Genomic DNA, 23968 nt, shown 5'->3' on the forward strand with positions numbered 1-23968 from the left:
TATGCATAGTCCTCGAAGCATGATCATAGAGAAATATTAAAATAAGGGTGAGAAATACTCCCTGAGGCCCTCTCAGGCCTAGCTCGGACATGATCCTCAATATTAAGGGTCGGGACGACCCCACACTTAGGCTCAAACATGCTCCTCAACTTCAACTTTGGGTACTCAGACTTCCCCTACTCTGCAAAATAAAAACAACACAAAATTTGGCACTAAAAAAATAATCAATAAATAAAAGATATATAGGTTGGGTTGCCTCCCAACAAGTGCCTTATTTATAGTCGTGACACGACTCTGCTACTCTGCTCAGGTTGGGCACTTTCTCTTCTTCTTTCTTCCATGAAGTTTAGCCTTTTTGCACGCTCTCGGAAGGTCTCCTCTTTCATCTCTCGCTCTTTTCTCAATCATCTTTACACGCTCAGTTGGAAACACCACCTCCTCTAACTCAATTGTCCCATCTGGATCACTATAATTCACATGCTGACTCTGCTCTATTCCCTTCAATTCGACCACAGTAATCATGCACAGGTCCTCATAATGCTTAGGGAGCTTAAGTGCCTTGTACACATTAAAAGTGACCTCCTCATCGTCAACTCTCATTTTTAACTTCCCTGCCCTCACATTAATAATTGCTCCACCGGTAGCTAAGAATGGTCGCCCCAAAATAATGGGCACTTCCTCATCTGCCTCGTAATCAAGAACAATAAAATTAGCAGGAAGAATAAACTTTCCCACTCGAACTAACACATCCTCAATAATTCCTTCTGGCATGACTAGTGACCTATCTGCTAACTGTAAAGTGATTATAGTAAGTCTAAGCACCCCCAATTCGAGTTGCTTGAACAAAGAGGATGGCATCAAATTTATACTAGCCCCTAAATCACACAGGGCTCTACCAACTTCTTGTTTTCCAAGAGACAAAGGAATTGTGAAACTCCCAGGATCCTTCAACTTAGGAGGAAGTTTACTCTGAACTATGGCACTGCACTCTTCAGTAAGTGCAACTGTTTCGAACTCTGCATGTCTTCGTTTGTTTGCCACAATATCTCTGAGATACCTTGCATACTTAGGCACTTCCTGCAAAATTTCCACCAAAGGCAAATTCACACTCACTTGGCTCAAAATATCTAAGAATTTCTTGTACTTATCATCATCTTTTTGCTTCTGCAGTCTTTGCGGAAACGGAGGTGGTGGCCTAGTCTCAATTACTGGCTCGGGTCCTTTATCATCTTTCTCATTCCCCTCAACTGGCTTGAGAACTAATTCTCCTTCAGGATGAGTTGTATTCTTCTTTTTCTTTGAAGCTTCTTCTAATGCCCTTCCATTTCTCAAGGTAACCGCATTGACTTGAGCTTTAGGATTGGGCTCAGTATTACTAGGAAGAGCCCCTACTGGTCTGGTATTTTGGGCTCTGGCAAGTTGGCCACGTGGTGCTCCAAATTTCTCAGTGATGCGGCTTGAGCCTGTTGATCAGCCATTATTTTCTGATTGAAAGTTTGTTGATCTGCTATTAATTTCTGATTAAGGGCTTGCTGGTCGGCCATCAATTTCTTCATCATCTCCTCAAGGCTAGCTTATTGTTCAGCCTGAGGTGGTCTGGATTGTTGTTGAGGTGCTTGAGGCCGGTATTGATTCTGATTGCCTTGATTTCCACCCTAAGAGAAGTTTGGGTGATTCCTCCAGTTGGGATTGTAGGTGTCCCCATACTGATTTGTTTGGCCTCGATTTGCATTACCCACAAAATATGCAGACTCTAGATTTGCTGGGCATAGATTGCTCATGTGACCCTCTCCACATACTTCACAAAATATTTGAACTTGTTGCACTGGCTGGGCTTGTTGCTTGTTAATGATCATGGTCATCTGATTGACTTGGTTGGTCAGTGTAGAGACCTATGCTGACAATGCTGAGACAACATCTAATTCAAGAACCCCTGGTGATTTTTGTACCATGTTCCTACCCATCTCTCATTGCCAATCCGGATTGCTTTTGGAGAATTTGCTCAATAATGCATAAATTTCATCGAAACTTTTCTCCAATACTTGAGCTCCAGCTGTAACATCGACTACAATTTTTGTTTGGGGATGGAGCCCTTCTATGAAAGTGTGAGCTAACACTTCATTCATCTGATTGTGATGAGGACAGTCTCTGAGTAGCCCCTTGAACTTTTCCCAAGTTGAGTATAAAGATTCCCCTGCTTTCTGTTTGAAGGCAACTATCTCACTTCTGATCTTTGCAGTTTTGCCTGAAGGGAAGAGCCTTGCCAGAAATTTTCTTGCCAAATAGTTCCATGATGTAATGGAATTAGCTGGTTCTGCCTTTAGCCATCGCTTAGCTTCGCCCAACAGAGAGAATGGAAAAAGTGTGAGCCTCACATAATCTGGAGTGACCCCGTTAGTGATATAAGTATCACTAATCTCCAAGAAGTTCAGAATATGCTGTTATGGATCCTCATGTGGAAGACCCATAAACTGCCTGTTTGCATGAAGTAGTTGGATCATGCTCTGTTTCAGCTCAAAGTGCCTAGTGATTTTGGGCTTCACTACGCTGGAGGTAACATTAGCAATATTGGGCATTGCTACCTCCTGAACAACCATATGTTGCTCCTCTGCCATGTTCACTGGAAATTGAATGAGTGCTTGAATATTATTTGTATCCCTTGCTTCCCTCAACCTCCTGTGAAATATTTTCTCAGGTTCGGGGTCAAAGTCGTTGAGTCTGTCCTGGCTTCTGACCCTACGCATTCAATCAAAGTTTCTGAGATTAGAGCAACAATCAAGTAACGTTAGACTAGACGAAATAAACAATTAAAGCAAAAACTAGAAAGTAGTTTATATTCAAGTTCCCGACAACGGCGCCAAAAACTTGTTGCTTCCAAACGCACACGCAAGTATACGTGGTCGACAAGTAATATAATGATAAGTTGAGTGTCGAACCCACAGAGACTTGTATAAACTACTCACTAACTCACTAAAATTTTTATTTAATCTAGCTAAAATCAAAGTCCAATAATATGATTATACTATACTACTATTCTAAATAATAACGAAATTATCAAGCAACGAATTGATTGTTGTGTATTCAGTAGAGACAAGTATTCCAGGATTATGATCGATTCACCATTTGTATTGTGTTCTAATTAACTCTCCTTTTCATATAATTCACTCATGGTTGTTAATTAATCGATAAATGCTCTCATAGCCTTCTCCTGAAGTACTACTCACCTATTCTCATTAGATTAACGTCTATATTCCTATGAAATCAATCTATTAAGAACGCATTAAGATTACGATATTTAATTAAGCACGATGACTAGGTATATCCCTATCCTAACCACAAATCCGCTCCCCCTAAGGGTTAAGATCATGCTCTCTTCAATTCTTCTCTAATCTAAACACGGGTTTCCCAAGCATAGCATAGATAGTAAATAGAACCTAAATGTTGGCCAGACAATTAAGCAATTAAACACAGAATTGAAGAAACAACCATATATTGGTGAATTATAATCAAGGTCAAGCTAATATCAAACAACAATATTCATGGCTAAATCACAACCCCAGAACAATGGGTGTTTAGCCACTCATGATGTAATCAAACAATTGCATAAGTGTTAAATCAATTGGAAATACTAGAAAAAGATGAAGAAAACTAAGAATTCTTCGCTTCCTCACGATCCCGTGTGTATTTTTCCTCCAAAGTGGCGTCCCCCTTCAAAAATAGGTTTAGTCTTGCTTTTATACGTGTTGGATAGGTCTAAGGCCGAAATAACCTTGTCCCGGGCGAAATTGGAGAAAATTCACATCACTGGCGCCCAGCCCGGCGCTGCCCAATTCGCCAACACTGTTTTCAGCGCCACAGGTGTCGCCAGGCGCTGCCTGTGGCGCCCAAATGGCATTTTTTCCGGTTTTGTTCGTTTTAGCTCAAATCTTGCGGGTTTCGCCCTCAATTGCTCTCGAATCATTCCTACAAGTAAAACACTTCAAATTAATATAAATTATAGCATTTAACATCCCAAATTCACGAAACAAGGGTAAGATATGAGGCGATATACATAGAAACATATATACTTTAAGCTAAACATCAATTACTCACTCCGTTCCAGTTTATGTAAACCTATTTCCTTTTTGGTCCGTTCCAAAAAGAATGACCCCTTTCTAAATTTGGAAACAATTTAGCTTAAAGATCCAATTCTATCCTTAATGAAAAACTTTTATCGCCACACAAATACTCTGGATTCCTTTTTGACTTGTCTAGAACCACAAATTCAGAAAATCTTCATTTTTTCTTAAACTTTGTGCCCAGTCAAACATGTTTACATAAATTGGAACGGAGGGAGTACAATTTTTGGTGTACCAGCCAAAAATTACTAACATCACCGAAGATCAGAAGGGAGTTTGGGTAGCACTTTAATTTTTAGTTTATTTTTGTGTTATAAGTTAAAATCAGCCAAAAAGCCATATGTTAGTCACACTTATAATGCTTATGGCTTCAACTTATGAACACATTTGAATTGACTAAGATTATACTATTTTGAATAAATTTGCAATAAAAAATCTGCCGAAAATTAAATCATTTTTATTACAAACATTTTAAGGTATTTTAATAAAAAAAAATATTTATCAGCACATTTTTTCATATACATTAGTTACTTATTGGAGTATTTTTTTTTTACACTTTTATCCAAATACATGATCGCTTATCTATAACATCAATATTAACGCATAAAAGTGCTCTTCACCCTTGGTATTTATGAGCTATTCTCAATTTCCTTAACCCAACGGCTCTAATAATGTGTTGGTTCGCTTGTGTATAAGATATCTAATACTCTCTTTGTTCCAATTTATTTGGTAATATTTCTTTTGTTCGTTCTAAAAAGAAGGGTAGCTTTTTTAATTTGAAAAAAATTAACTTAAACTTTTTATTTTAACTTTAATGAAAAAATTTTATAATTACACAATTATATTATGACTTTTTTTAGACCACAGTTCAAAAATCTTCCCTTATTTCTTAAATTTCTTTGCCACATAAGTATATCAAAAGTTATTATTCTAGAAAAGTATATATTCTTCTCTATGAAGAAATGAAAAGTAACTTCCGCTAAAACCTGAAAAATTCATTTGAACAGGCCAAACAAAAGCCTAATTTAGATGGTTTTTAGTTTAAGCTCAAAAGAGAGTTTTAATTACTGTAAACCTTGTAATGGTGAATTGTGAACTTAAATAAAAACAAAAAATAATAACCGACCACAATAACGCTTGGGGCAGAGATAATTGGAGACTAAAAATAATTGCGAAACAGTTTAAACCGACCACTTTACTCTAGGACTAGACTAGATGGTCAGAGATACGACTTTAAAAACGAAAACATTCTTTTATTAGTACAAAAAATATCATTTTATTTGGGTCAATTCCAAGCGTTATATGATCAATAGTATATAAACAGTCGACCTCTATTGTTGCATCATCGGACAACATTCTTTTTTATTTTCCATCCGGCGTTCGGTATTCGTATTTGGAACCCGACTATATTCAAATTCGCGCCGCGTAGAATCCTATTCGGAAAGAAAAGCTTCCTACCAAATTTTTTTCATACCCAGGGCTCGAACCCGAAACCTCTAATTAAGAGTAGAGCAAGAAAAATTTTATTTTGTGTCTCATACAACTAACACTAGTTGTATGAGACTATTTTTTGTCTCACAATTTTGTGGACCCAAAAGTATAAGATTGGGGTCCAGAAATTTATGAGACAAAAATAAGCCTCATATAATTAATATCAGTTGTGTGAGGCACAAAATAAAATTTCTCATAGAACAACTTCATCCACACATCCTTTGGTGGTATTATCGGGCAACATTCATCATACCATATACCGTATCCCCACCTAAAAAAACCGACCAATGTTTTTTAATCAGTATCTGGTGTTAGTAAAAGAATTTTCTTTAGACCGCCAGTAACAGAAAATTAAAAGAAAGTACTTGTATATAATTTATTAGTAATTGACGAGTAAGATGACTTTTTTTTCGCAACTGTCAATTATTCACGCCGAGCAGAAATTTCTTCCTTAGACTGGATTTTTGTATGGAGAAAGAAACTTGCTTTGGATTAATAAGGGGCGGCCAAATGTCATTTAGTTGGAGGGATTAAGAAAGATAATTTTAACATAAATTTTGCATAAAATAGTAGTATAATATTTAGTTGAATAAATTATGAATCACAATATTTGTATAACTAATGTTGCGTTTGATTAGCCATACAAGAAAACATATATTTGTAATTAATGCTACGATTTATTGGCGCTTGACTATATTGGAGAATACTTATATTAATGGGAAATTTTCGTTCCTATACCATATAGAAACTATATTACCAAATATGTTCATAGTTTGCATATTATTCGCTATGCTAATAGTATTTTTACAAAATATAGACAATTCATTAAATAATGAATCATTGTAGCGGTAGGCTTCCTTATTTAGGTGCGTTAATATTGGGAAATTAAATATTAAGAGGACTTACGTAGGCATTCATCATAAAACCCATAAACCTGAGTAATCTGGCGACTCTCATGATACAGAGATTCTCTTTCTAAAAATATTTCAACATTAAAAAGCAAATGAAGGAGAAGTTTTCATAATCTCTTTCCTGTTCTCCAAAAACTACGTAACTTAAAAATGGATGAACAATAGTTGAAACCAAATCAATTTCCTAAAGGTGGACTTCGATTTCTTTTGATGGCATTTGTTTCAGAAATACTTTCTGACTAGAGCACGAAATGCTCCGTTCTGCACAGAGGCTGATTTATAGATTCAACTGACTCCATTACTATACATACATATGCGTGATTTATAACGCAAATCACGCATTAAAAATTATCGGCTGTTTCGTTTCAAAATTTAGCGACTCTGTTTTTGCGATACACTATGTTTCATCATTTTTTCTGATTTTACAAATCAAAAACGACTAAATCTTCTACAATTCTTATGCAACAAACACAATTATGTCCAAAATCCCAATTATGCTATAACTGAATGAGAATTGGGATAACTATGGGAGATTTAGAAAATTTTGAATTTGGGTTTTCAAAATCATTATTTGCTTGGATTGGGTGTTGTTGCAAATAATTGAGAATATGGTTTGAAGTTTTTATCTCAATTTTGAGGGTTTTGGTGAAGATTAGACTTGGTTTTGGCTGAATTTCAGATTGAAACTCAAAAAAGAAGATGAAGAAGAAGAAGAAGACATGACATGACATACATTATATTGCAGAAATTGTAGAAAAATTATAGAAAAATTATATTTTGTTGTTTATTTATTTTTCTTTTATTCATTTAACTATTGTATGAAAGTTGAAAAAACAAAAACTTAGGATCATATCCGCTATGTATAACTGTTCGAGATTTCAATATGGAATTGAGTATCACCAATGAGAACACAGTTGCATTTTTGTGTTGTTACATTTTATATCAAATTCTGGTTGTATATAAATGTCCTACACTTTATATACATTTTATCTACAAATAAACTACATGTCAGAGCAAATATATATATATATATCAATATGGATTTTCACAATATCTACAAAATTTCTACAATTATTCTACAATAAAACTAAAATTCATTTGAAAAATTAATATGAAAGTACAGAATTTCAATATTTCTACAAACTGTTCATAACAGAATTTAGCTTTATTTTCATGCATGTTCGTTTGGAACACTAAAGTTACTTGATATGCCAACATCTCCCGTTATAGAGGAATACAAGCTTTCTACAATTTTTTACAACTTTCACACATTATTTTCACCCAGTTAAATACAACTACAATAACATAAAACTTACATACAAATTTTATACAATATGTCTTTTGTATATTTTGTATCTGATTTATACATAGTAAAAACAAATTTCATACAACTAATTATATATTATACAACTTATCTACAAATTATCTATAATTTTCGTACATTATTTCTACTAAGTTATATACAGCTACAATATAATACTACTTAAATACAATTTTCATACAATGTTGTTCAACTTTCATACAATAGTTAAATGAATAAAAATAAAATAAACAACAGAATACAATTTTTTCTACAATTGTTTTACAATTTCTGCAATATAATGTATGTCATGTCTTCTTCTTCTTCTTCGAGTTTCAATCTGAAATTCAGCCAAACCAAGTCTAATCTTCACCAAAACCCCTCAAAATTGAGATATAAACTACAAATCATATTCCCAAATATTTGCAACAACACCCAATCCAAACAAATAATAATTTTTGGAAACCCAAATTCGAATTCAAAGCTTCAAATCTTTTTAATGGCTGTCAATGGTGGAATTGCTACTATCTTTTTCTTTCCTCTTATATTACTGAAATTTGGGATTGAGAGATAGAGAGAGACGTAGAGAGAATTCTCAATTCTTTGCAACAACATCCAATCCAAACAAACAATGTCTTTTGAAAATCCAAATTCGAATTCAAAGCTTCAAAGCTTTTTAATGGTTATCAATGGTGGAGGGTTTACAGATTTTCGCTGGTTTTAGAAGAGGAAATCGTGGGTGATTGAAGAGAAAATTGTAGGGATTTGGAGAGAGAAACTTGGGGGAGTGGGAATATACGGTTGAGTAAAATTAGGAGAATAATTAATACCATTAAAATCCTAAAATGGTACATAAATGGTAATCCTATATAGAAAATAATTACATTAAAGATTAAGCATGAAGGGTAATATAATTTACTATATAGCATAGGAATATAAAAATTCCTATATATTAATTTACAGGAGAATCTGAATAGCATTAGTTTATGCGAGATAAAATGCAAAATGATTACATGTATCATCAGTACGTAAATAAAAATATGCAAATACAAAATAGTCTTTATAGTAATTAAATTTTATATAACGTTTTCTTATTACTATTTAGCCAAATTGTTACACTATTATTTTATATATAGTTACAGTTGTTTGAGCAAATTATTGCTAAACCAATTAATAGTAAGTTAATAGGGTGAATCTCAATTGAACTTAATAAATCCTAGACCAAACAAAACAAGACTATTGTACAACGGGCAGAGCTTAGAAGCATTAAATAGTAAACCGTGAAATATCATAAATGTATAATAAATACAAGAAATGATAAGGGTTATAGTGTAAAGGGATTATCACCCAATGATTGTATGATTGGGTGTTCTTTCTCTGATGACGTGAAAAAGTGAGCAGTCGATATGAATGTTGAATCTTGAGATTTATGGATGAAGGTTGAACAACATGTGCTTGAATAAAGTGAATAAGACAACTCTTTCGTATATTCTTCTCTCAACTTTACAATATGTCTCAGTTCTCAAAAAGGCAGATCCCCCCTTTGTTCACTATCTCCTGCTATTTATAAGGGACAGTCCCCAAAAAAACCTAAAAAGTACAACATAAAGAATATCCAAAGGAATATTCTTCCTGTCTCTTTTTGAGTTTAAGTTACCATTATTATCCTATCTCAGATGTCTGCTTCTAGCCGTCGGCCTTCGTTTGGACGACCATCAGTCGTTGTGTCATGGTTGACCCCTTTCTATATCTTGTTTATCCGTTACCGTGGTTACAAAATTTGGACCTATACAGTTAGTCTCTCCCCTTGTTGAGGTCGTAGCCCTGCACGTCCTCGAGAAGCGGACATCATTCGTTTACATTGTGGGAGAATTTGGCTATTAAATCACGTCGGGTTGACTAAGATCGAGAGAACGACACAACCTGCAGAATCTTGATTGATGTGGTTATCAAGTGACGTCACTACCACGCGTGTCATCATTACGCATCTTCCCGAGACGGCGTCTGTGTGCTTGTCGCTTTGGTTTTAGCGCCATTGACAGTCCTCTACTTCGATTCTCGTGCCACCCAGCCCTATAAATAGGTGAGGGTTTTGTTTTTTCAGAAATTTTTGTCATTTCCTTCCTTGTGTGTAAATTATTCTCCTTTGATCATCTTTCTTAGCTCCATTTCTGTGATTCTGCTTCCCATCTTCTCGTTCAGTCATCGTCTCTCCCTTCAAGTTTACTAGCACACCCTCTGTTATCGAGATGTTCCGAACCTTTCGTGCATACGATGAGGTATCCGATGCCACCCCGTTGTTAGTGGCCCCTCCTTCCGGTGGCGAGGATATCGCGGCTGAGGAGGGTGATAGTTTCCCTACTATAGAAGAGATACTTCCCATAAACCCTTTTGTCCAGGAACGATTTCCACAAGGAATCTGCTCCCTCTCCCATTCCGGTGATCTTTGAAATGGGGCCATCTCAAATAGATGAACTCCAATCTACATACCATATTCCTTCTCACGTCGAGATGGTTCCGGCTGGGGGGAGGGGACATCGTGGAGGTCCACAAACCTGGATATTGTGCTTTTTATGTGTATCCTTTCGTAATTGGTCATACCCTCCCTCTTCTTCCGCTGACGGAGGAGTTCTGTCGGTTTTACGAAGTCTGCCCGGCACAGCTGTCTCCGTACTTGTATAAAATCTTTCTGATGCTCACGAAGTATGCAGAGTTGGCTGGGTATGAGTTTGACATCCACCACCTTTTACATTTATTTTCCCCGAGCTTTCATATGGGTACCATGATACATCTTCGACAGCGCAGGACCAGGGGGTTGGTGGTTGGAACGGACGACAGGGCAAGCCGAAAGTTTTAGCACAAGTATTTTTTCATTAAAATGGAGCACTTGGTGTCGGACCCTGCTGGATTTCTAGAGTAGTGGAATCATAGTATCGATTTGTACACTTGTTATCTACTTTCGTTCTTTCTGATTTTTATTCACCTGTGATTTTTCTGCGCAGCTGAGAGACGTGCACCTTTTCCCGTCATCGGCATTGAGGATTGGGTAGCTCGCGTGCTACCTCACATGGTGGGGATTCGAGATTGGGCCGCTTTCCTCAAATGCTTTGGACCGAAGGTTCCGTATGGTAAGTGTTACTTTTGCTCCGACCTTCGGTTGTTTGTTGTTGTTTATTGATACGACCTTTTTGTGGTGACAGGCCGACGGATTTCCAAAAAGTAGGCTCCAGTGCCGGCATTTTGCCAGGCCATTGCATCAGTGGGGATGCAATTTGCTTTACCCGAGTCCGTCCGCGGAGGTCGTACTCAGACTTTACCAACAAGGGATCCTCCTCGGGATGTTGCTGTATGGGACGAGATCTCTTCCTGACCTACCTACCACCTCGTAGATGAGTCTTCCAATGGAGATGAATCGCCGTCGAGAAAGAGGAGGAGGGTGGAGCTTGGGAAGGCCGTCGCCACCGATGTTAAAAAGAGAAAAATCGTTGCTTCGAGAATGACATCTTCGCCTAGGTCAGGTACAAGGGCCGTTTTTATGGCGGACACCATTTTGGCGAGGAGGTCCCCTAGGGACGAAGAGGCATGTCAAGGCGGGGGACCTGTACGATCTGCTGAAGGTGGCGCGTCATCTGCTGCCAAAGGGGATGGAGCGGTGCTTGCGGAGGACGATGGTTCAGGCTCGGACATCGATCCTGAAGATATGCGAGCCTTCTTGGAGAGACATACCCGCATGGAAGTGAGGACGCAGGGTCCTAACCGACACACAGTCATTCCCGTGGATTACGACCTTTTGGCAAACTCCGAGTATGGAGTGTCGGTATTTGCCCCTTTGTGCGCTACTTTCGAGAACACGGCGCTTCAGGCGATGAGTGACACGGAGCTATCGTGGAGTATTTCCGGCATGGCTTTGCGGGTAAGCATTTTCTTTTTTTTTTGTTTTTGGATTTGTTTTGTATGCGTAAACTACTTAAGCTGACTTTCTTTCCTCTACATATTACACTCTCATCATGGAGATTGAGCGCGATCGGAGGGATGAACGAAGGATGACCGTTTTGGGGAAGGTGGCCTCTAAGTACAAAGAGTACCGCACCAAGCACCATGCATTGGACGATGTCTTCAATCAAGATAGCAATTTTCAGCTATTTCGTGATGAGCTTAAGCAGAAGGAGGAAGAGTTAGCGCAGAAGGTTGAAGAGATGAAAGAGCAGGATGAAGGCCATTGGCCGATGTAGTGAACTTGAGGCAGCTCTTAAGGCCAAGGAGGATGAGTTTGAGGTGAGAAAAAGGGTGATGGCCGAGAACACCGACCTTCAGGCGCGGGTGGCCACCTTGACTGCTGAGCTTGGTCAAAGAGAGGCGGAGGTTGTCGATCTGAGGGGTGAATTGAGCATTAAGGCTGATGAATTGGCTCGTGCTGAAAAGGGTAGGGTGACTGCCATATCTGAGGTAGCGGCTCTGAAAGACGCCCTTCGTGTTTATAGGTCTGAGCGGGACAATGAGATGGAGACATTGGTGCTCAAGGTAGTGAGGTTAGAGGAATGGATCCAAGATCTGGAGGCGGAGTTGTCCGTGTTGAACGAACAGGTTGTTGCTTTGAAGGAGAAGGAGGTGAAACGACAATCACAACCCTCCACATCTCATACCTCTATTGATCCCGTCGTGCTGCGGGAGTTGTATGAGATCTAGGTCCATGCCGAGGCTCAGCTTGACATGTACAAGTCCCTGTAGGCTAATGGGAAGGTTTTCGAGGCAGAACTCGAAGGTGTTCGTGTTAAAGCACATGCAGCCCGTGAAGCCTGCGGTTATGATCCTGGTACGCCTGGTGGGGATGATGTCGATGATGATGATGCGGACAGGCTTGCCTCCGATTCTTGGTATAACGAGTAGTATGCCGCGGGGGATGATGCAGCGAAGGGCTATTGTATTTATTTTGTTTGGCTTTGTTGTTTTTGTGAGGGCGCCCGAGTCCTTTGTAAAAGGTTTTTGTAATACAACAGTTGTAATAGAATGATTATCTTTTTACTGTGCACTTCCGGATTGTTATTTATTTGTTGTGTTCACCGGCTTTTCCGCCGCTTGTGTATAACATTTTGGCGTAGTCGATTGTAGATTTTTGTAAGTCGAGGGAGGTCAATTGTTAAATGATTTGAGCGAGGTCGAATGTTAAGTAATTCGAGTGAGGTTGAATGTTAAGTAATTCGAGCGAGGTCGAATGTTAAGTGATTCGAGCGAGGTCGAATGTTAAGTGATTCGAGCGAGGTCGAATATTAAGTGATTCGAGCGAGGTCGAATGTTAAGTAATTCGAGCGAGGTCAAGTGTTAAGAGATTCGAGCAAGGTCGAATGTTAAGTAATTCTAATGTTAAGTGATTCGAGTTAAGGTCGAAATGTTAACTCATTGTAATTCGAGCGAAGTCGAATGTTTTCTTTTGGCGATGGCCTTTGGTCATAGGGGTGTTATTTCAAGTTAAGGTTGAAATGTTAACCCGTTGTAATTCGAACGAGGTCGAATGTTTACTTTTGGCGATGGCCTTTGGCCATAGGGGTGTTATTTCAAGGTAAGATCGAAATGTTAACCCGTTGTAATTCGAGCGAGGTCAAATGTTTACTTTTGGCGAAGGCCTTTGGCCGTAGGGGTGTTATTTCGAGTTAAGGTCGAAATTTTAACCTATTGTAATTTGAGCAAGGTCGAATGTTTGATGCAAAAAAATGATGGAGAGTACAATGTTGCTTTATTTCACTTCGTTGGAGAATATCTTGGTGGAGTACAAAATGCTGCTTTATTTCATTCACTGGAGTACTATACATGTCTGTTTCATACATATATTGAAGAAGTTTCCATGTATCTAGTCCCTTCATCGTTCGGCCTGGAGAGGTTATCGGCAGGCGAGGTGATGAATTATACTTTGAACTTCAAAAAGTTCCCCTCGTCGCCTCGTAAAAACCTCCCCGAGAAAACCCAATTGGGACAAAACCTGGGTGAGGGAAAAAGAGTACGATTTAAGGGGAGTCCTTTTTCAGAAGTTGAAGTATTTGAGGTGGGCGACATTCCAGTTGTTTTGTAGTAGTTTTCCTTCCATTGTTTCTAGTTGAAATGCTCCTTTTATTGCTGCCGTTGTGATTTTGTATGGCTCGTCCCAATTGGTTCCAGTTTGCCTTTTTTGGGGTCTTGGTCGCTTGTGTTTTGGCCTTGAGAACATAGTCTCCGACTTTGAGTGGTCGTATTTTGGCCTTCTTGTTGTAGTACATTTTCGCTTGTTCTTTTTGGGTTACCATCCTTACATATGCCATGTCTCTTCGTTCTTCTGCCTCGTCGAGGTCTTGTTTTCTGTTCTCGTCATTGTTTGGTCCGCTTTCATTGGAGTATCTCAGGCTAGGGTTTCCGGCCTCGACAAGTATCATGGCATCAGTCCCGTAGACTAATGAATATGGCGTTTCGCCTGTGCTCATTTTTGGCGTGGTGCGGTAGGCCATAATACCTCTGGTAACAACTCCGGCCATAGCCCTTTGGCGTCCTCAAGTTTTTTCTTTAAGATATTCAATATTGTTTTGTTGGAGGATTCGGCTTGACCGTTGCTAGCAGGATAATATGGCATGGAGAGAATTGCTTGATGCACCATTTTTCGAAGAACTCGGTCGTCTTTTTCCCGGTGAACTGGGGCCCGTTATCATAGTTGATATCTTTGGGGATGCCGAAGCGACATATGATGATTTTCCATATGAATGTGATGACTTCCTGTTCGCGTATTTGGGTGAACGCACCTGCTTCCACCCATTTGGAAAAGTAGTCAGTTAAAACTAAAAGGAAACGTGTCTTACCTCGCCCTGCTGGGAGGGGTCCGACGATGTCCATTCCCCATTTGATGAACGACCATGGCGAATTGACAAAGTGGAGGATCTCTCCCGCTTGATATATCATAAGCGCGTACTTTTGGCACAGCTCGCATCTCTTGACATAATCTGCGGCTTCCTTTTTCATAGTGGGCCAGTAATACCCTGCCCGAATGAGGCATCTGACGAGGGCTCTGTTGCCTGTATGGGCACCACAGTGACCCTCATGTACTTCTTCAAGCACGCGCCTTGTTTGACTCGGCCCTAGGCATTTTGCCAAGGGCCCCCTGAACGTTCTCTTGTACAGATCGTGATTTATGAGGTTGTACTAGGCCGCCTGCATTCGAACCTTTTTGGCTTCCTTTTTGTCTTGTGGGAGTGTTCCCTCCTACAAATATGTCACGATGCGGTTGCGCCAGTCCCAAGTCAAATTTATGGAATGCACCTCGAGTTGGTCTATTGACGTGTGGAGAAGAGTGACCACGTTTTCTTTAGTGATATTTTTGGTGGCGGCTATTAGTTTGGCGAGGCCATCCGCCTCGATGTTTTGAGCTCGAGGTATTTTGTCGAGTCGGCATTCACCGAATTCTGGCAGTAGTTTTTGAATTTCTGCATGGTACTTTTGTAGCCTTTGCTCTTTGATTTGGAAAGTCCCTATAACTTGTTTGACGACGATTTGTGAGTCGCATCTGAGGACGACCCGTCGTGCTCTATATTTGAGAGCTAGCTTTAACCCTGCAATAATGGCCTCATACTCGGCCTCATTGTTAGTCATATCGGGGCACCGTTTGGATTGGCGAATAACTTCCCCTGTTAGGACCTCGAATACAAGTCCTAGTACAGACCTTGACGCGTTGGATGCGCCGTCGGTGTAAAGGACCCAGAGGTCGGGTTGCCCAGAGAAAGTATGAGAAGCTTCCTGCTCGACCTCGGGCATTATTTTGGCACTGAAATCGACGATGAAGTCGGTGAGTACCTGCGATTCTATTGCCATTTGCATCTGATAAGTTATATCATGCTCACTCAGTTATATGGGCCACTTGACCAATCTTCCCGACAATTCAGGTTTATGTAGGATGCTCCGTAGGAGGAAAGTCGTCACTATCGATATGGGGTGGCACTGAAAATAGGGTCTAAGCTTTCGTGAAGCTATAACTAATGCTAAGGCCAATTTTTCGAGGTGGGGGTACCGCATTTCGGTGTCACAAGGGTTTTGATAATATAATAAATTGGGGATTGTGTACCTTTATTCTCGCAGACCAACACCGCACTTTCCGCGACTTCTGAGACGGCCAAATATACTAGGAGGCGCTCACCGGGCTCTGCTTTGGCAAGTAGTGGGGGCGAGGACAGGTATGCTTTTAGTTCTTTCAAGGCATCGATGCATTATGAGTTCCACTGGAGCCCGTTGTCTTTTTTCAGCACGTTGAAGAATTTGTGGCATCTGTTGGACGACCGCAAGATGAATCTTGACAGAGCGGCTATACGGCCAATCAGTTTTTGCACTTGTTTCTTGTTGGTCAACACCTCAGGTATCCCTTTAGTGGCTTTGATTTGATATAGATTGACCTTGATGCCTCTTTGTGATACCAAGAAACCGAGAAATTTGCCCGAGGTTACGCCATAGGTGCATTTTTTGGGGTTAGTTTCATGCCGTACTGCCTCAGTATACCGAAGGCTTCCTTCAGGTGATCGATGTGGTCTTCTTTTCTTTTTGATTTCACCAACATGTCGTCGATGTAGACTTCCATTGTTTTGCTGAGTTGATCTTTGAACATTTGGTGACCAACCTTTGGTACGTTGCTCCCGCATTCTTCAACCCGAATGGCATGACTCTATAGCAGTACATTCCCTGATCAGTAATGAAAATAGTTTTCTCTTAGTCCTCTTCCTCCATGAGGATTTGGTTGTAACCCGAGTAGGCGTCCAAGAAGCTTAGCAACTCGTGTCCTGCTGTTGCGTCGATGAGCTGGTCGATGTGCGGCAATGGGAAGGAGTCTTTTGGGCACGCCTTGTTTAGGTTTGTGAAATCTACGCACATCCGCCATTTTTCGTTTTTCTTTTTTACCATGACTACGTTACCGACCCAAATGGGGCAGGGTACGCATGACTTTTTGTAAGCGGTGTCGAAATTTAAAGTGGTGAACAAATTATTACAATAAATATGGGCGATAAGAAATAGAGAATAGCAACACCATCAAACCCCGTCCCTTAGAAATTAGAAGTTATAGAGGATGAGAACTTTTTGTAGTTACGGTTTAAAATTCTTTTATATTACTCTAAAATAATTACTTTTTAGAAGTTAAATAGTATTTCTTTATCACTTATGGTGTCACGGAAGAGGACACGGTTCTATTTTTTTTTAAAGAAAAGAGGCTTAAAAGGAAAAAATGGAAAAGAAACGCATACAAAGTATTCGAACCGCAGACCTCGACGTTGCAAGGAGGCGCTTGACCATCATACCAGACACTATCTTTTGTTCAGCAGTGTCATATGATTTATATGTATATCTTTTGCACAATGTTTATATGTACAATAACTAAAGTTTTCCGGCGAAGCGGTATCGGATGACACCGCTTGGACTAGGGTGCATCCGCACCTGATTGGGGATATTTTGATTCTCGGATGGAACCATTGGCGAGGAGCTTCTCCACTTCATCACTTACGACCTCGTTGATTGCAGCGTTGAATTTCCTTCTTATTTACCATACTGGCGGATAGAGTGGGTCGATGTTCAACTTATGTGTAGTGTGATGACCAAAAGGTCATTTCGAGGCCTTAAAAACCTCTTTTGGCATCACCTTGATTTGCGTGCGCAGTCTAGGCGCATAGCCGGAAAGCTATTATGTGTGATTTGTGAAAAATGATAAATTTTGACTATAAAATAAATTAATTTGATTTCAATCAATATTTTGGATAAACAGACCCAGGCCTATGATTTGACGGTCCCGGAGGGTCCATAGGAAAATATGGGACTTGGGCGTATGCCCGGAATCGAGTTCCGAGGTCCCAAGCCCGAGAAATGAATTTTTTAAAGAAAATTATTTTCTGAAATTATTTATGAGATTTGGAAATGAATTGTGATTAGAACTCGATGGTATCGGGCCCGTATTTCGGTTCCGGCACCCAGTACAGGTCTTATATGTAATTTAAGATAAGTCTGTGAAATTTGGTAAGAAACGGACTTGGAACGACGTGAATCGGATCATTTTTGAGAAAATTGGAAATTTGAAGTTCTAAAGAAAATTTCATGATTTTGATGCTAAATTCATAGTTGTTGATGTTATTTTAGTGATTTGAATGCACGAGCGAGTCCATATGATTTTTTAGGTTGGTGTATATGTTTGGGTTGGAGCCCCGAGGGCTCGGGTGAGTTTTGGATAGGCCGCAGGGTGGATTTTGGACTATAGAAATTGCAGACTTTCAGCTGTGTATTTGCAGGCCTGCAGGCTTCACATTTGCGAAGCCTGGCTCGCAAATGCGATCAAAGGCCCAGACCAGCTACCTCGCAATTGCGAGGAAATCTATCGCAAATGTCATGACTCTCCTCCTAGCCAGTAGTCGCAAATGTGTTCCCTTGTTCGCATTTACCAACTCGGAAATGCGAGAACCCCCTTTGCAAATGCGAACCTAGCAGAGGTCGGGGTTTGCAATTGCGAACCCTGTTCGCAATTCCCATATCTGCAACCTACAATTTTTATACTTAGCGGAAAACCAATCATTTTTCACACTCTTTCAAAACCAAAACACTCTTGGGGGATTTTTCAAAGACAACTCTTCTTCCAAATCGATTGTAAGTTAATTTTAACTAGTTTTCTTCAATCATTAACATCTTTTAACATGATTTCAACTCAAAATCAATGATTTTCATGGGGGAAATTGGGTGTTTGGGTAGAACCTATGTTTTTCAAAAATTGGGGATTTGGACCTCGATTTGAGGTCTGATTTCAAAACAAATTATATATTTGGGTTCGTGGGGGAATCTGTAATCGGATTTTGGTTCGAACCTCGGGTTTTGACCATGTGGGCCCCGGGGCAATTTTTGACTTTTTGGATAAAACTTTGGAAAACTCATTTTCATGCATTGAAGTTGATTCATTTAGTGTTTATTGATGTAATTAAGTAACTTGTGGCTAGATACGAGCGAGTTGGTGATGGAATCAAGATGTAAAGCGATTGTTGAGACTTGAATTGTGTTTGTGGCATCGAGGTTAGTGTTTGGTCTAACCTTAGCTTGAGGGTATAGGAGTCGAGTCCTATTTGCTATGTGGTAATTGTCGAGTACGACGTATAGGCATGGTGACGAGTATCTATACATTGGTGTCAAGCATGCTCGTGAGTCTTATATTGTGATTGTTATGGATTTGTTGTATTATTCATGCTTTGATGGTGGTTTCTATTATCGGGCAAAGTTTGTGGAAGTAATTATGACATTTGAGTATTGAGGAGCGTTGGCTCAAGTTGTACAGTGAAATGTGAAAGTATAAGTGAAAATTGAACATTTTAGAGCATTGGCTCAGAGTTGTGAAGTAAAAGTGAAAAAGAGAAGAGAATCATTATATTATCTCCTTTTGCCGGGAATTTGTTGTTTTTGATAATTATCTCCCTAGTCGGTATGTTGATGTTTCTTTTGATGTTATTCCCTTGTCGGGACTTGATTGTTGAACTATTGTTCTCTTGCCAGGATTCTTATTGTAATTTCATTTATTCCCTTGCCCTATTATTTTTGATTGTTGTTTGGGTGGGGAAGAGTGTTAAAGCACGAAGGGTGATGCCGTGTATTGTTTTGGTAAGAGAGTGTTAAAGCACGAAGGGTGATGCCATGTATGATTTGTGAGGAAAGAGTGTAAAGCACGAAGGGTGATGTTGTGTCGCACGATATACCATTCCGTGCCGATTATATTGATTATATGGTAAGGACGAGAGTAAAAGCACGAAGGGTGATCCGTGCACTTATTGATTCTGGTTCTTTGTTGATATCCGAGATATATTGTTTCTTTTAATTACCTGTTGTTTCTCTATTCTGAATTGATAACTCCACCGCAGCATGCTACCCCTCCCATATCTGACTGTTTATTTCTGTTCTTCTTTTCCGCTGTATATAGTTGAATTGCACAGCTTTATTTGATAGTTTGGTCCTAGCCTCGTCACTATTTCGCCGAGGTTAGGCTAGGCACTTACCATCATATGGGGTTGGTTGTTCTGATACTACACTATGCACTATGTGCAGATTCCGGAGCAGCTTTTGGGCCATAGATTGGGTGGCTACCTTCTGTCCACGCGGAGATCCAAGGTAGACCTGCAGGCGTCCGCAGGCCCTGGCGTTTCCTCTATCCTTTATTTCCTGTTTCATTTCTTTGATTCAGAAACAATGTATCTTTATTTTCAGACTTTGTATTAGCACTCTTAGATCGTCTATGGTATTGTGGCCAGTTCTGGGTGATTAAGACTTAAACAGTTGGATTAGATTCATGTTCAGATATTTTATTGCTTTTCTTCCGCTTATTTTAAAATTTTTGTTGTTTACACGTTATTGCTTTATAATTGTTAAAGAGTATAAAATGGGTAAAAAGGTTATTCATTCAATAATTGGCTTGTCTAGCTCAGATTAGTAGGCACTATCACGACTCTCGAGGGTGAAAAATCTGGGTCGTGACAAGTTATCAGAGCTCTAGGTTACATTGGTCTCACAGTTCATAGACAAGCTTAGTAAAGTCTGAGGGATCAGTACGGAGACGTCTGTATTTATCCCCTAGAGGCTACAGAGTTTGGAAAAACTTCACATTTATTATCTCCTATCGTGCGGTTTGGTTTATCAATGCTAATTGAATTTCTAATCTATTCTTTCGCAAATGGCGAGAACACGCGCTTCCTCATCTACTGGCCAGCAGCCCGAGCTCCCAGCAGTAGCTCCCACGAGGGGCAGAGGGCGAGGCCGAGGCCGTGCTAGAGGCCGAGGCAGGGGCAGAACTCAGCCCTGAGCAGCAGCACTAGCAGTGGAGCCTCAGGTTGACTTTGATGATGAGGTTCCAACCCAGATAGTTCCGGTGGGCCCAGCTCAGGTCTCAGATGGATTTATTGCTACCCCCGTACACCAGGATGCTCTGGTCCGTCTAGTGGGCCTTATGGAGAGTGTCACCGGGCAGGCTTGCTTCTTATAGCACCAGCCGTCTCTCAGACTGGCAGGAGGAGCCCAAACTCCTACTACTCGCACTCCAGAGCAGGTAGCTCCCTAGTTTCAGACTCCAGCGGTTCAGCCAGCTGGAGCAGTTCAGCCGGGTGTGGTAGCTCAGATCGGTGATGGAGTATCTATGTATGTCGATGCTTTGTAAAGGTTGGATAGGTTCACCAAGCTTTTCACTACTACTTTTAGCGGTGCATTTTCTGAGAATCCCCAGGATTATCTAGACAGTTGTCATGAGGTTCTCAGGAACATGGGGATAGTTGAGATCAATGGGGTCGATTTTGCTACTTTTCGCTTGCTTGTATCCGCCAAGACTTGGTGGAGAGATTATTGCTTGGCTAGACCAGCCGGGTCACCAGCTTTGACTTGGGAGCAGTTTACTCAGTTATTTCTGGAGAAGTTTCTCCCTATTACTCAGAGAGAGATCTATCGGAGGAGGCAGTTTGAGCGTCTCCAACAGGGTTCTATGATTGTTACCCAGTATGAGACCAGATTCATCGACTTGGCTCGTCATGCTCTTATCATACTTCCCACCGAGAGAGAGAGAGAGGGTAAGGAGGTTTATTGAGAGACTTATTTAACCGATTGGTCTTCAGATGGCTAGGGAGACAGGGAGTGAGATTTCCTTCCAGGAGGCAGCCAATGTGACCAGGAGAGTGGAGATGGTTCTGTCGCAAGGAGGGGGTTAGGGGTCTGATAAGAGGCCTCGTCATTCAGGCTGATTCAGTGGTAACTCGTCTGGAGGCAGAGATTTGTATGGTAGAGGCCATCCTCCTAGGCCTTTTCAGTCATCACTTCAAGTTTCTCACGGTGCTTCAGGTGGTCGTGGTCCCGATATGCAGTATTTTGATTAGCAGTCCTATGGTATACCACCATCCCCTGTCAGTGCACCGCCGCTTCAGAGTTTTTGGGGTGGTCATTCAGGTCGTCAGGGTCAGTAGTCTCAGCAGCCGATGGCTTGTTACACTTGTGGTGATATGGGTCACATTGCTAGGTTTTGCCCTCGAGCACCGAGTAGCTCTTAGCATTAGGGTTCTCGTGCCATGGTTCAGGCACCAGGTGTTCCACAGCACGCTCAGCCAGCTAGAAGTGGGGTAGATATGCTAGAGGTGGAGGTAGATGGATCCCAGGCCGCTAGAGGTGGAGGCCAGCCAGCAGTAGGCCGTCCCAAAGATATAGTTCAGGGTGGTGGGGCCCAGCCCCGATGTTATGCTTTTCCAGCCAGGCCCGAGGCTGAGGCTTCCGATGCAGTTATCATAGGTACTATTCTGGTTTATGGCAGAGATGCTTCAGTTTTATTTGATCCAGGGTCTACGTACTCCTATGTGTCATCTTATTTTGCACCGTATCTGGTCATGCCTAGTGATTCTTTGAGTGCTCATGTTTATGTGTTTACACCGGTGGGTGATTCTATTGTGGTATATCGAGTGCATCGTTCATGTGTAGTTGCGATTAGGGGTATTGAGACTCATGTAGATTTGCTTTTTCTGGAATGGTTGATTTCGATGTCATATTAGGGATGGACTGGTTATCACCTTATCATGCTATCTTGGACTGCCATGCCAAGACTGTGACCTTAGCCTTGCTGGGTTTACCTCGTTTAGAGTGGAGAGGGACTCCTAGTCATTACTCGTAGTGTTATCTCTTATATGAAGGCTCGGCGTATGGTCGAGAAGGGGTGTTGGCCTATTTTGGCCTATTTTCATGATTCTAGTGTTGAGGTTCCTTCTATTGATTCTGTTCCCATTGTTTGTGAGTTCCCTAAGGTATTCCCGTCAAACCTGCCGGGTATGCCACCCGACAAAGATATTGACTTTTGCATTGATTTGGCTCCGGGCACCCAGCCCATTTCTATCCCTACTGTATCGTATGGCCCTGTCTGAGTTGAAAGAGTTGAAGGAGCAGTTGCAAGACTTGCTTAAAAAAGGTTTCATTAGACCCAGTGTTTCACCTTGGGGTGCGCTAGTGTTATTTGTTAAGAAGAAGGACGATCGATGAGAATGTGTATTGATTACCGACAGTTGAACAAGGTTACAATCAAGAATAAGTATCCATTGACGAGGATTGATGATTTGTTTGATCAGCTTTAGGTTTCCAAGGTATTTTTGAAGATTGACTTAAGATCTGGCTACCATCAGTTGAGGATTAGGGCATCTGATGTCCCTAAGACAGCTTTCTGCACTCGGTACGGGCATTATGAGTTCTTGGTGATGTCATTCGGGTAGACAAATGTCCCAGCAACCTTTATGGATTTGATGAACCGGGTGTTCAGACCTTACTTAGATTCGTTCGTGATAGTCTTCATTGATGATATTTTGATCTATTCCCGTAGTCGGGAAGAGCACGAGCAACATCTTAGAGTGGTTCTTCAGACCTTGAGGGACAACCAGTTGTATGCTAAGTTTTTTAGGCATAGCTAGTTGTATGCTAAGTTTTCGAAGTGTGAGTTCTGGTTGAGTTCAGTTGCATTTCTGGTCATATTGTATCAGTAGAGGGTATTCAGGTTGATCCGAAGAAGATTGAGCTAGTCAAGAACTATCCTAGACCAGCATCAGCTACAAAGATTCGGAGTTTCTTGGGATTGGCAGGCTACTATCGTCGGTTTGTGGAGGGGTTTTCAACTATCGCAGCCCCGATGATCAGGTTGACCCAGAAGGGTGCCCAGTTCAGATGGTTGGACGAGTGTGAGGCAAGCTTTCAAAAGCTCAAGACAGCTCTGACTACGGCACCGGTGTTGGTTTTGCCCACAGGTTCAAGGCCTTATACAGTTTATTGTGATGCATCTCGTATTGGACTTGGTGCGGTGTTGATGTAGGATGGCAAGGTCATTGCCTATGCTTCGCGGCAGTTGAAGATTCATGAGAAAAACTATCCGGTTCGTGATTTGGAGTTGGTAGCCATTGTTCACGCATTGAAGATTTAGAGGCATTATCTGTATAGCGTGGCATGTGAGGTGTTCACGGATCACAAGAGTCTGCAGTATTTGTTCAAGCAGAAGGAGCGAAATTTGAGGCAAAGAAGGTGGTTGGAGTTGTTGAAAGACTATGATATCACCACTTATATCATCCGGGAAAGGCCAATGTGGTGGCCGATGCTTTGAGTAGAAAGTCAGACAGTATAAGCAGTCTTGCATA

General features: G+C 40.8%; 1 protein-coding gene and 1 non-coding gene across 2 annotated transcripts; one reads left to right on the forward strand and one right to left on the reverse strand.

Moving 5' to 3' along the window:
* Positions 1–306: 306 nt before the first annotated feature.
* LOC138887706 (uncharacterized) lies at positions 307–1862 on the reverse strand. Its single transcript, XM_070169484.1, has 2 exons — positions 1736–1862; positions 307–1463 (listed from the first exon to the last, which is right to left on the reverse strand). Exons 1-2 carry the CDS (start codon positions 1860–1862, stop codon positions 307–309), a joined length of 1284 nt encoding a protein of 427 aa, XP_070025585.1.
* A 267-nt stretch (positions 1863–2129) lies between these two features.
* On the forward strand, positions 2130–2234 carry LOC138888829 (small nucleolar RNA R71). The gene has a single exon (XR_011406408.1). It is a non-coding gene; the product is annotated as a small nucleolar RNA R71 (small nucleolar RNA).
* Positions 2235–23968: the final 21734 nt, after the last annotated feature.

This window comes from Nicotiana sylvestris, chromosome 3, assembly GCF_000393655.2.
Source record: "Nicotiana sylvestris chromosome 3, ASM39365v2, whole genome shotgun sequence".
Taxonomy (NCBI): Eukaryota; Viridiplantae; Streptophyta; class Magnoliopsida; order Solanales; family Solanaceae; genus Nicotiana; species Nicotiana sylvestris.